This window comes from Seriola lalandi, unplaced genomic scaffold (assembly GCF_002814215.2).
Source record: "Seriola lalandi dorsalis isolate HSWRI2012SDOR001 ecotype SW California unplaced genomic scaffold, Sedor1 jcf7180002054927, whole genome shotgun sequence".
Taxonomy (NCBI): domain Eukaryota; kingdom Metazoa; phylum Chordata; class Actinopteri; order Carangiformes; family Carangidae; genus Seriola; species Seriola lalandi.
In genome coordinates this window covers 1463224-1475637 of record NW_019525479.1, presented here as the reverse complement: position 1 = coordinate 1475637, position 12414 = coordinate 1463224, and the positions used below count along the sequence as shown (strand labels likewise).

Genomic DNA, 12414 nt, shown 5'->3' with positions numbered 1-12414 from the left:
ACCAAAGTGCACCTAGCATCCCCCTCTATCCCCCTTGAAATTCCCTATAGTCCCGCCCCAGATGTGTATAAGAGACAGTATATATATAATGACATTACAGCACGTGTGATTTTATCTGACAAGTCTGTGACGTAACAGTGTCTTTACACTGTGGTTGTTGTGGAGACGCAGACAGACAGGGAAGAAGGAACGGAGTGTGTTCGCGGACAGTGAGTGAGTGAATGAGCAGGCAGGTTTGGACAGTGAGTTTGTCTTTTGCAGGCATTGTGGGTAGATTCACCGCTCATGTTGCTCGCTTTCGCTCAGTTGTGAGCTCTTCATTGACTGAATTTAGGCTGTGTGAACCACTGCACACGCTCGCATCAGATCTACACTAATACACAGGAAAGAACGACACCTGACAAATATGCTTTCACTCTTGCTGGGGTTTTGGCGCCCTCTTTTGCATTTTTCTTACATGTAAATTGTTGCGCTCTCTCAAACTTGCCTTTAACTCCCCAGACTCAGATTGACAGAGCACACAGAGCTGTACTGAGTCTTCATACTGTAAGTGGGCATGGAGGCTGTCGAAAGTGGCTGAGTTTTCCTCAAAACACAAATCTGAGACTGGTTGTCCTTCCAGTAGATGAAATGTGAGCCAGAAATAAAAATCAGGAGAAAAGACTTGGGCTGAAACAAGTAGTTGATTGATGGGAAATTAATTGGCAACTATTTGAGTCATTTTTTAAGTAAAAATACAAAGCATGCTCTGTCAGTTGTGAAGATTTCTTTTAGAGCTGCAATGATTAGTTAATAAATCGATTATTCGAGTGCCTGAAAATTAATTGGCAACAATTTTGATTTTAAAACTGGTTCCAGCTTCTCAAATGTGAGAATTTGGGGCTTACCTTTGCCTTACATGATGGTAACCTGAATATGTTTCTGTGTAGGACTGATGGTTGAGTAAAAACAAGCATTTTTGCATTTCAATTTCTTTCTTACGTGAAAGTAAAATCCTTAGGTTTTTACTTGCTGCTTGAACAAAACCACGAATTTAAAAATGTCACTTTTGGGTTTTGTTTATTGTGATGTACATTTTTCACTTTTTTTGTCACTTTATAGACTGAACAATTGATTAATAGAGAAAATAATGTATAGGTTAATCTGTAATGAACAAAAACATAAGTTGCAGCCCTAAAAGACTTGCTACTGCGATCAACCTCAGAGCTTTCTTTATCATCCACATAAATTAAATTCTTTGGTGATTTTCTTGTCGAAGACAAGTGGAAGGCATAACAACAAACCATCTCAGCTGAAATGACATGAGGAAAATTCAATCCTCTCAAATGAAATGATGAGAGTTGTGTCAGTTGGATGAAAGCACCTTGCCTCTGTGCCTACAAAAATGGGAGCATTTCTGAAGAGTTTGACAATGTTAAGAGAACCAAAAGTCCCAGAATAGAGATGTACTATGTAGTATTGTAGAAGTTGAACAGTATTAATGTCTGTCATACAGAATGTGGAAAGGAATCATCTGTTGTTTTGTACCTGTTCTGATCTAATTGCAGGATTCTCACAGCATTTTGTCCAGTTTGAATTAAGGTCCCTATTCTGTCTGTCTCTCTCTCTACACTGCCACTCCCCCCCTCAACAGCCCCCCAAGCTCCAGTATAAGCCCCCCTTCTCTCTCTCTCTCTCTCTCTCTCTATGGCTGAGTCCCAGTAAGGGGCTCCATTTGATCATTGTGGGCCATTTCTTGTCACGTTGGTCAATCACGCCCTCAGCAACATGTGTACCAGTGCATGTACTTGAGTTCCCAGGGCCACCCAAAACTACCTGTGCAGCAAAAAGGGTTAAATTTATCCATAATATTATTGTTATAGAAATATTATCATCATCATTATTGCTGTTATAATTATGGTTGGTATAATTTGTCATCATTGTTAGCATTATGGAAGCACCAGACTGTTTGTGTAAAGACGAGAAAAAGAAAGCTTTTTTTTTTTTTTTTATTTGTCTGGCTGTTGGTGGTCTGATCTCACAGAGGGAGGGGAGGAATGGTTCAGAAAGAGACAAAGATGGCAGTCATGTTTGTACTGGTTGGGAAATGACTTACAGTGCTGAAATAAAATTTATTCTTTTAGTAAAAAAAGTATTTGTTGTGTCCAGTGTTGTGATTTTTACATTTACTTTCGCTTTGATTTTGAAATCTTGAAATCATTATGTAATCATACTGTACACCTAACTCTAAGTGGCTTGTTTTATTGTAGTTAAGCAGTCTATAAATGGCCCTTTTCAGGAATAAAAGTGGTCAAACAATCATTTCGTCTATTTGCATAAGATTGCAAATTAACCACAGTGACACAAACTAACCATAGACGCCAAACAATTACAAAGTGATGCAAAATGAGCACAAAGAGACACGATATTACCACAAAATGATCACAAATTGATGCAAAATGACAAAAAAAGAGACTCAAAACGACCACAAAAAGACGCTAACAAACATTAAGATACACAAACTTCCGAGCTGCATGGTTGGGCCTATTGTGTCATAATCCGCCCATGTTTAACTGATGTATAAAGCATTAGTAAATGATGTATTAACCATTAATAAAGTCATTAATTACAGCTTATAAACCCCGCCTTATCAGACAGTGGAACTTTTACTTTTAATGGAGAACTACCACTACGTGGTAATGATACTTTTACTTTGGTAAAAGGATCTGAGTACTTTTTCATAGGATAAAGTCTCGGTGATTTGCGCTGTGGCTGCGGCTGAAGTCTCGTTCCGGGCGCGGAAATCTCGAGATATTTTAACATGCCACTAGCTCTCAACCAGCGATCACAAACCCGCTCCGCCTGGAAGATGGCGAGGATGATAGCGGAGCCACCTGGGCTAACTGAAGGCTTGAGGTAAACCCCGCTACTTAGGGTTGGCACACACGTAATCGACGAGTTGGGGGGGAAAAGCTCACCGTTGTAGACAGTCAGCCGCGGGTCTGCGTGAGTGTCTCCGGGACGGCGGATGTGACAACAGCCGGACTGAGAGGTCGAGAACCGCCAATTCCAGCTAGCTGTCAGCTAGCTGCTTAGCTGACTTCCAAGACACGCTGCGCTTACATGCTAAATTCACTCCGTTGCATCATCAGCACCTAGTTTTCGCTCTTACTCATATAATAAATGTAGCCGTAATGTCAACAACATCAAATAGCTTGTGTTAACCAGTTTGAGAGGCTGAGGTAGTGCCCAGGTTAGCCTGTTAGCCTCACCTGGTTTAGGATACAAGCTGCAGGCGTTAGTAATGTAGTAATATATGTTGGTTAGGTTCATGTTTGTTTGTGTAGATGCCAGTCCATCATGTCCTGCTCCTTGTAGCATGTGGTTTTTTCTTTTTGTATCCTAGTTCTCTGGTCTGGCACTGGAGACCCCCCTCAAGGACAGGAAGCCTCTGAGAAGTAGGCTTCAACATTTTCAGACCGGTCACCTTTTCTTTTTCCTCACGTCTTACCTTGTAACTCCTGTCCTTGATAGATATGGGTTTTTAAATTCGTTATTGTAAAGATCTCAGTGATTTGGACTCCAGAGAAGAACCAGGGGAGCTGTGGGATGAGGTAGTAGTTTGTATAGTTTTAGGATCACACCAGATCTGGGAGATAACTATACAGCCTACTGTCTTTCTCACGGCATCCAAACCATCACCTGACTGCAGAGACTGCCTGACACCTCCACGTCTTGTTGCCACAAGGACTGAAGCCTCTGTTGTCAGAAATTGCACAATGAATACTAGATCCGGTTTACTGGTTGTATTCTGTTTCCTTGGCTGGGACACCTTTCAGAAGACAACATCTGTCTCATTAATAATCCCACTGACATTATTGCAGCTCACTTAAACACATCACAAACTAAAACCCAAACTTACTTAAAGATGGGACAAATGTCAAGTCTGCCCTCGCACAGTGACAACAAATCTTCAGGAATTCTTTTGGGTTCTGTTTTCCTGGTGCAGGGCAGATGTGTTTGTAGCTGTGCTGTGGTGAGGTAGTAAGTTGTGTTGTTGTGGGGGTGTGGGATATTGCAACCCCTATTTTGGAGATACAACTATACAACTTACTGCCTTCCACAATGTGGCAGCATGATGCACTGTGTTCCAGCATCTGCAGTGTTTTTCAGACAGGTACATGCTTCTTTCTTTAACAGCCTGTATTGCAGGTCTTGAATCTGCAAGTAAATAGGTAGATTTTCTGTTGAAAATGTATTTTGCTGATTTAAAACAAAAATTGTGTGATGACAGAAAATGAATGTACACTTATTTTGATAGTTGGTCTTTAATTTTTTTTTTTTTTTAAACAAAAGTTTTTAAAAAAAGGACAGTTACAGCTTTTTAAATTTAGATATTTGCTTTTCTATGTCTGATATTAATTTTTATTCAAATGTTTAGTTATTTTATTATTATTATTTTTATCATTTTATTTTAAGTCCCCCGATTTAGCTTTTATAGACAAAGTACAAAATATATTTAATACATGGTTTTATAACACGCTACTATGTCGCTGTAACCAGATACAAGAACATTTTTTTAATGGACAGTATTTTATATTTTTTTTATTTGTAAGGAATTATAACATCTACTATGATAACATTTTGTTTTATGACAGCTGTGTTTTACTATGTTTTGGTCATTCATCATTTGTTCACGCACCAGTCTCCACTTCTCAGTTGTTGACAAATACATGAACAAAACATTTTTTACATTCATCTGCTTACAACTATATCATAGAGTTGCAACGATTAGTTATTAATTGATTAGTCAATCAACAAAAAATGTATCGGAAATTTCATTTAAGAAGTTACCTTGTAGCTGTGGGAGTTTTTGATTACCTTTTTTTTTCTGACAGTTTATAGATAAATGACTAATCGATTAATTGAAAATTAAAATAATTGTTAGTTGTAGATCTATTGGTGCGTTATGAACTATTTATTAAATGTTTCTGTACTGTTAGTTTCAAATCTGCTGATTACTTCGATTAATCTTGTGGGCTGTATAATGTCAGAACTTGGTGAAGAATGCAGATCGCAGTTTCCCAGAGTCCAAGGTGACGGTGCCAAATGTCATATTTTTCTGACTTACAGTCCAAAACCCAGAGATATGCAGTTTACTATGATTTAGATATATATATATATATGTATATATATATATATAATATGTGATATAAAATTTGCTTTTTCTCTCATTGGAGATGCTGCTTCCAGAAACTGGTTGGAGTCTCCCTTTAAAAAAATGACTGAACCTGTTAAATTAACTTTCAAAATAACTAATGATTACATTTCTGTTGTTTGACTAAATGATTAATAAAGTAATCTGTGCAGTTCTGAACTAAATATCTCTGCGATTTGGACTGCCGGTTGGACCTAAAATAAATTGGTTAATTGTGAAAATAAATAAATGGATTTATCAATAATAAAAAAAAATATTTATTGGCTAGACCTCTGCTTCTGTTTCCCTTGCTGTTTTTTCATATTGTGACATTTGTATTTAAAGTGTTCTACCCATCTTGATTTCCAGGCCGAAATACATTGAGTAAAATCTTTATTAATGTCTCAAACTACAGGTTTTTCATTGGCTAAGCAGTACATAAAACAGGATTTCAGGCCTCTGTTGTCAAGACACTCATGTAACAGTTAAAACTGTTAAAAGTCAAAATTTCATTTGTAAATTGGAAATAAAATCTAATATACAATAACGTCTGAAGCATCAGTTGGTCTCCTGAGCTGACCTTGCTCAGCTGCAGAGTTGCTGTGATTGGACAGCATCCCTCATATTTATCCTGATAACCAACCTATAACAAAAGGGGGGCGTTCCCTGAACGCTTCCATCGATTGGTCACATCAGAACCACGAGGGCGTGGTTCAGCGGTCCTTTCCATGCTGTGACCAAAGAGGCATAAAAAGACAGAGCGCCCACACTGACTTTGTTTTTGGATACAACTCCCTCTTCAATCGTGAAGTATACACTGATTTTACAGTATACAAATACATATAACTACATATATTTATGATTGTGTATGTATGTTCATCTGTATTGTCCTTGCATTGGCTGGCTGTACATCTTCTTGAACATAGTTTTTGAAACTTTGTACAAGTCATTGAGAAAAGTTAGAAGGTCAAAAGTCAAATTCCTTGCGTACGTTAACATATTTGGCTAATAAAGGTCATATTTTCACTGAATTTTTTTTTAATTTATGTATTTAAAAAATTTTTTCAAGAAACATTTCATGTTCAGCAATTGTTACTGTAACTACAGTCATTAGTTGGTATTAGCACACTACTTAAAGGCCACATTATGACATTACAAATTCCACTTGTGAAAGAAGTACCTCAAATCCTTTACTCAAGTAAAAATACCACATACAACAAAAGTCCTGTATTGTGAATATTTCTTATGCTAAATAAAAAAATATTATTAGAAACATGCACTTATACTGTCAAGTACTGTATAGTGCAGAAACATGAACCCTGAGAGAGTTATACTATTATGCTGTAGCTTACATTATATTATTGGATGACTGCTGCATTAATGTGTCAATAACAAATACGGAATATTTGGTATTTTTGCTTTTATATTAGTGAACAAAAAAGATTAATAGTTTATCAAATAGTTGCCAATTAATTCTCTGTTGATTGACTCATCTTGTTTTTCACACTGTATGGCTTTACACTTTAAAACATGTCTTGGATAGGTTTTAAAATATGTAATAAAATAATGTATAAGAATCGTTATTAATTTTCTTAGTTGATAAATTACGATTGCGTAAGAGCCCTTAACATTTTTTACAAATAGTGACTCCTCGCGAACATAGACGATCTTTGGTGTGACGTCACGGCCGCTGTCCGAACAAAGATGGCGAACATTCGGTGTGTCAAGGTGAGGAAAGAAAAAATGAATCTGTCTGAGCTCCGCACCGCAGCGTTTATGTTATTTACTGCGAAAGAATATGATGTTTAAGGCTGATAACGGGCCTGTGTTGTGATGTATGCCAGTGTTTCTCCTCCTGCCCGGCTGTTTTCCCTGTAGTTCTGAAGTTCAGCAAACGTGTTGGGAATCAATCAGTCTACACAGCGCCCTCCGTCGTGTGTTTGACACCGCAGACCACATTTATTTATTTAAAGGGTCGGTCCTCTTAGATATAAAACGCATTGTGATTTGCCTCTTGCATTTAAGTCTGTCTAACCCTGCATATAATTATATTTAACCTAGTCTTAAGATATCCTCTCTGAAATCTTTGCCTGACACGGTGTTTAGACTGATGTAGGGCGTCAGGACAAAAATGGCCATGGGGCGCGATAATTTGTTGATTTATTTAGGTTGATTTGTTTTGTGTAGTGTATTTTAGTGGACGATATGTGATGCCACATCTGTGACGCCTCATGACAACCAAACAAAAGTTCTCGGTCACCTTCCTAAGGTGTTTTAGAAGGTGAAGTTTATGGTTATATCACACGATTATTATTTATTTTTTTGTCCGTGCTCTTCTCACTGGTTTGACGTTGTGGAAAAAATGGGCTGTAGAAACCGACTTAGAGAATAACTCACAGTGTACATGAAATGTGAGTTAAATGTCAAACGTTACAGAGACATGCTTAAGATGTAAAACCCTATTATGAGGTGCCGTGAAAAATGAAATAGAAACAGTGTCTCAGTTGTTGTAGATAACTCCAAGACCTCACTGTCAAATATGGTGATTATCTCAAGATATTATTAAAAAATGTTTTTTCTAAAACCCAAAAAGATTGCATCTGATGTCCTGTAATGTCCGAGTAACAGTCCAGAACACACAGATATTCAATTCAATTCAAGAGAAGCAGCAAATGGGAATATGGGGAATATTTGACATGTTTGTATGAGGTCCAATTCTGTTGATCAACTAATCAATAAATCGACCAAGTGTTTCAGCTCTTAAGAGCAATTATTCACTTGGGTAAGAACATCTATTGATTTCCAACTGTCCTACTACTTAATGACAAAATGTGAGGTTTTCTCCTCTGCATTTTAAATTAATCAAACAGTTATCTCTCCTTCCATCCATCTTTCTCAGTGACCCAGGTTTTTCCCTGTATTTATTTATTTATTTATTTTTAATTCCCTGTCTTTCCTCTTTCCTGTACCACCCTCCCATCCCTGTACATGTGTGTGTGCACGTGTTGAATAGGGCATGGTTGGCCTGGTGACGGGCGGTGCGTCAGGTTTGGGCCGGGCCACTGTGGAGCGTCTGGTGCAGAGCGGAGCGTCTGCTGTGATCCTGGACCTGCCCTCCTCTGACGGACAAGCTCTGGCGGCGAGTCTGGGAGACCGCTGTGCCTTCGCTCCTGCAGACGTGAGTCACATTAGATCTGGACATGTTCACTGATACAAAAACAACATGTATGTTTATTTCTCTGCATAGAGTGTTTGAGAGGTAATATGTAGTTGTTTCACATAATGCCAAATTTGAACTCTGTTGCAGTGGAACCAGAGTGGGGAAAAAAAGTGAATAAAATCTAGCTCATGGCTACAGTTGTAACTGGAGTTGTAATATACTCTCAGCTCAGTAGATGGCACTCTCACACCAACCGACACTGTCAGTACTGAATGCATGTAGTTCATGTTCATGCTGCATGTTCTGCTCCTGTACATTATTCATTATTTATACCAGACCTGTCTGTAGTTCCTTGATTGCATGCACCAAAGAGTGGTATCATCAGTTCATCTTTAGTGCATTTACTCGTGTATTATTGAATATCTTAATTATCTCATCAGCCAGGATACAAGTTAATGTGAGGTCTGAAACAGCCGTTGGACTAAAAGAGGCCTTGTCATTTCCTAGGTTACATCAGAGGCAGACGTGCAGTCAGCAGTGTCGCTGGCCAGAGAGAAGTTCGGGAAGCTGGACCTGGCAGTTAACTGTGCCGGCATTGCTGTGGCTGCCAAAACCTACAACTTTAAAAAGGACCTTCCTCACAGCCTGGAGGACTTCCAACGTGTTATCAATGTAAGATGGACAGACAGAAGAAATGGCAAAACCAGCCACAGCTCATCAGACGGTCATGTGTGACATTTCTTTGCTTTTTTTTTTTTTGTGTGTGTGTGTGTATTCCTGCAGGTGAATATTGCAGGAACCTTTAATGTGATCCGCCTCGCTGTGGGGGAGATGGGGAAGAACGAGCCTGATGCAGATGGACACAGAGGCTGCGTCATTAACACTGCCAGTGTGGCAGCTTTTGATGGACAGGTAATTTAAAACACATACAAACATTAAAAAATAACAAAGTGGTTGCTCTGTTTGTCAGCTTTTTTTTTATTTATTTATTTATTTTTTTAATCTCTCTCTCTCTCCATTTTTGCTCCAGGTCGGCCAAGCAGCTTATTCTGCGTCTAAAGGTGGCATCGTTGGAATGACCCTCCCCATCGCACGAGACCTGGCACCCATGGGCATCAGAGTCATCACCATAGCACCTGGTTAGTTTACATACAATACATAACAGTTTTCAAATTAAGTAGGTGAACTAGAACATGTTGTCTACAAATATACAGATAGAGTCTAGTAGGATCCTGAGCTCCTGCTAAGAAATCATCTTTAAATCTCTACTCATATTTTTATGCCTGTGCGCCAACGACAGACGTGGCTGCAGATGTCATGTTTGTGGGTTGTCTGTCCATCTTCCCATTCTTGTACATACAATATCTCAGTAACACCTTGAGGGAATTTCTTCTAATCTGTTACAAACATTCACTTGGACTCAAGGATGAACTGATATGAACATATGAGAATACAAACCTTTTCCTTGAACATGGGATAAAAAAACGAGTTGTCAACGGGTATTATTTTTCATTGTATTTGGTGTTACTATTGCAAAGTCTTGAATGAACCTTGGTGAACCCTGTAAAAACTATGTCTGATTTAACTTTGGGATATGACACTTCCTTGGCATCTAAATCAATACTCTTAATTATTTCTTCCTCCAGGTCTGTTCTCCACTCCTCTCCTGGCTGGGCTTCCAGAGAAGGTGCGCTCCTTTCTTGCCCGACAGGTGCCCTTCCCCTCGCGTCTGGGAGACCCCGCAGAGTTTGCCCACCTGGTGACATCACTGGCTGAGAACCCCATGATTAACGGAGAGGTCATTAGACTGGACGGAGCCATTCGCATGCAGCCTTGAGACAGATGGTGTGTGTGTGTGTGTGTGTGTGTGTGTGTGTGTGTGTGTATGTGTGTGGCTGCCTGGTATGTTTATGTTATGTTTAACTGTCATGGATCATCAACACCATTTTATTGTGTGAGAGTGTGAAAGTTTGTAAAAATGAGACTGTACATCATTCAGAGCATTGCAGTGCTTTGTGAACTCCACTTTGGTTGTTTTGTAAACTAATGCAGATTATAATAAACCTCTGATGGGTTTGATTATACCTATTCCAAGATTTTTTTTTTCTTAAAGACCTTAAAGGGGTTGTTTGGGTTGATTGACGTTGGATCAGTGCACTGCCAGTTCAGAGAAGCTGCAGGGAACACCACAGAAAAACTTTATAAAAAAAGGAGATGCTGAATTGTAAACATTTCTTCCAGACAGGTAAGTAAATGGCTGCTAATGCTAATTTTGGCTATGTATCAATAGTAAAATATACAAATAGCTCCTTTAAATGCCTTGTATTTCATAAACCCATTGCATGTTTTAATTTAATGTAAAATGTTAAAAATGTGAAAAATATCAAACAGCCGAACTGCAACTGTCAGATAAGGTAATGGAGTAAAAAGCGAAATGGAAATACTCAAAGAAAGTAGAAAGTAACATGAAATTGTACGTATGTACAGTACTTGAATAAATGAAGTCACTTAACGCGACTGGTGGTAAGATTTCAGAGCATCTTCTGTCCATTTCCTTTATAAACGTACACAAAGCCATCGTGAACAGACTCCTCTCTTCTTCAGTCTGCATTCAGATCACACATGGGCTGCACTTTATTCTGTATTAGTTCACTGTCTTTCTACAAAATGTACAAATTGTCCTCGGCAAAGCATGAAGCATCCTAAAATATTTGGGGCGTATTTTCTAAAAGAAACATAGATATCAATGTGACTTTTCCCAATGATTTTAAAGTGAAGAAATATGATATTACTGGAGTGGCGGCTTCTTTTCTAAACCCTCTGCAAAACTATGAGTCTGGAGTGTGAGGACTGGCTGAATTAACCCCATAAAAAAACATGTGTTGGGTTATTGTCCTCTTGTGATAACAATTTCTAAATGATATAATTTCTCTGAACTACTATGTATATTATAATTTATGACATGCACATGCAGAGGGGGGGCAGCTGGATGTCCAAAGTGCCCTTTGCAATAAGTGGCATACTTTATGTTGTTCCTTTTTTTTTTAATCAAGAACAACATTTAACAATTAATAATAATTTAGCTATAAATAAAGTGACGTGGCTGGCTTCAGAGCGTGGGTGTATTATGCTTCAGAGCCGTCTGTCAGTGTTACGTCACATGATGACCTTTCACCAGAGGTCAACCATGACGTGCTCTAGGGTCACTGCCTTCACCTGGGACACATCAGACAGACTCAGCGCTGGAGAAATATTGGAGTTTTGTTTCACTCTTCAAAAGGGAAACTTCAGCTGCTGGTAAGTGGCCTTCACGGCGGTATTATGTGTGTGTGTGTGTGTTGTCTTCGTGTGTTTCACTAAACCACGTGAGCACGTGTGTGAACTCTTCACAGAACAAGGAGCCATTAGCCGCGAGCTAACAGCTGCATCACAATTGTGTTGCGGGTGAAAAGTATGAGCAAGTTTTAAAGGGCGCCTTGTCTCAGGGTGTCATATCGTCTTAGTTACTTTCTTTTGTTATGGACGAATTTTATTAATGTAGAAAATGTATAATTTTATTTCCTATTAAAATTTAGGTAACCCCTTTTTTAATACTTGTCTACATTTTTAATTGTAACACCTCCTCTACAATTGTTTTGGCATTGCACAATTTCGGTAGATTCATTTGAACATGAACATCTAAATAAAAAATAAAAGAAAAAGAATAAATAGAATAAACAACAACAATGGGAACATGAGCGTCAGACCTGGACCACAGACTAATGGAAGAAGGTGATTCTGATGAATCACGTTTTCTACTGCTTCAAGTAGAGTGAAAATAATTGTCATATTGGAAATACACTGTTTGCATTTATAGCTAAGGATATGTACCGAAACAAGGTATTAAACAGCCCCGGGGCTAAAGACCAGAGTATCGATAGGCTCCAGCGTTAATGGCATTGCCTTCGGTACTTGAGAAATTAAGAAAATAGATTTCCTGTTTATTATTACGACAAATTTCTCTTGCACATTCAATCTCACCAACTCCGTTTCTGATTAAGACATTCGTCTATGAATGATGCATTTTCACTGTTCCCAT

At 38.5% G+C, this 12414-nt stretch overlaps 1 protein-coding gene across 1 annotated transcript; it reads left to right on the top strand.

The window, feature by feature from the left end:
• The first annotated feature begins 6851 nt into the window (after positions 1-6851).
• Positions 6852-10420, top strand: hsd17b10 (hydroxysteroid (17-beta) dehydrogenase 10). The gene is made up of 6 exons (XM_023392897.2): positions 6852-6904; positions 8190-8354; positions 8844-9008; positions 9120-9248; positions 9367-9475; positions 9983-10420. Exons 1-6 carry the CDS (start codon positions 6881-6883, stop codon positions 10171-10173), a joined length of 783 nt encoding a protein of 260 aa, XP_023248665.1. The 5' UTR covers positions 6852-6880; the 3' UTR covers positions 10174-10420.
• Positions 10421-12414: the final 1994 nt, after the last annotated feature.

What these genes read in the sequence shown, in the direction of transcription:
- hsd17b10 (XM_023392897.2), top strand. Translation starts at nt 6,881, where the DNA reads ATGGCGAACATTCGGTGTGTCAAG. An exon ending in ACTTCCAACGTGTTATCAAT is followed by an intron (nt 9,009 to 9,119) that starts GTAAGATGGACA and finishes GTATTCCTGCAG; the next exon opens with GTGAATATTGCAGGAACCTT. An exon ending in AGTCATCACCATAGCACCTG is followed by an intron (nt 9,476 to 9,982) that starts GTTAGTTTACAT and finishes TTCTTCCTCCAG; the next exon opens with GTCTGTTCTCCACTCCTCTC.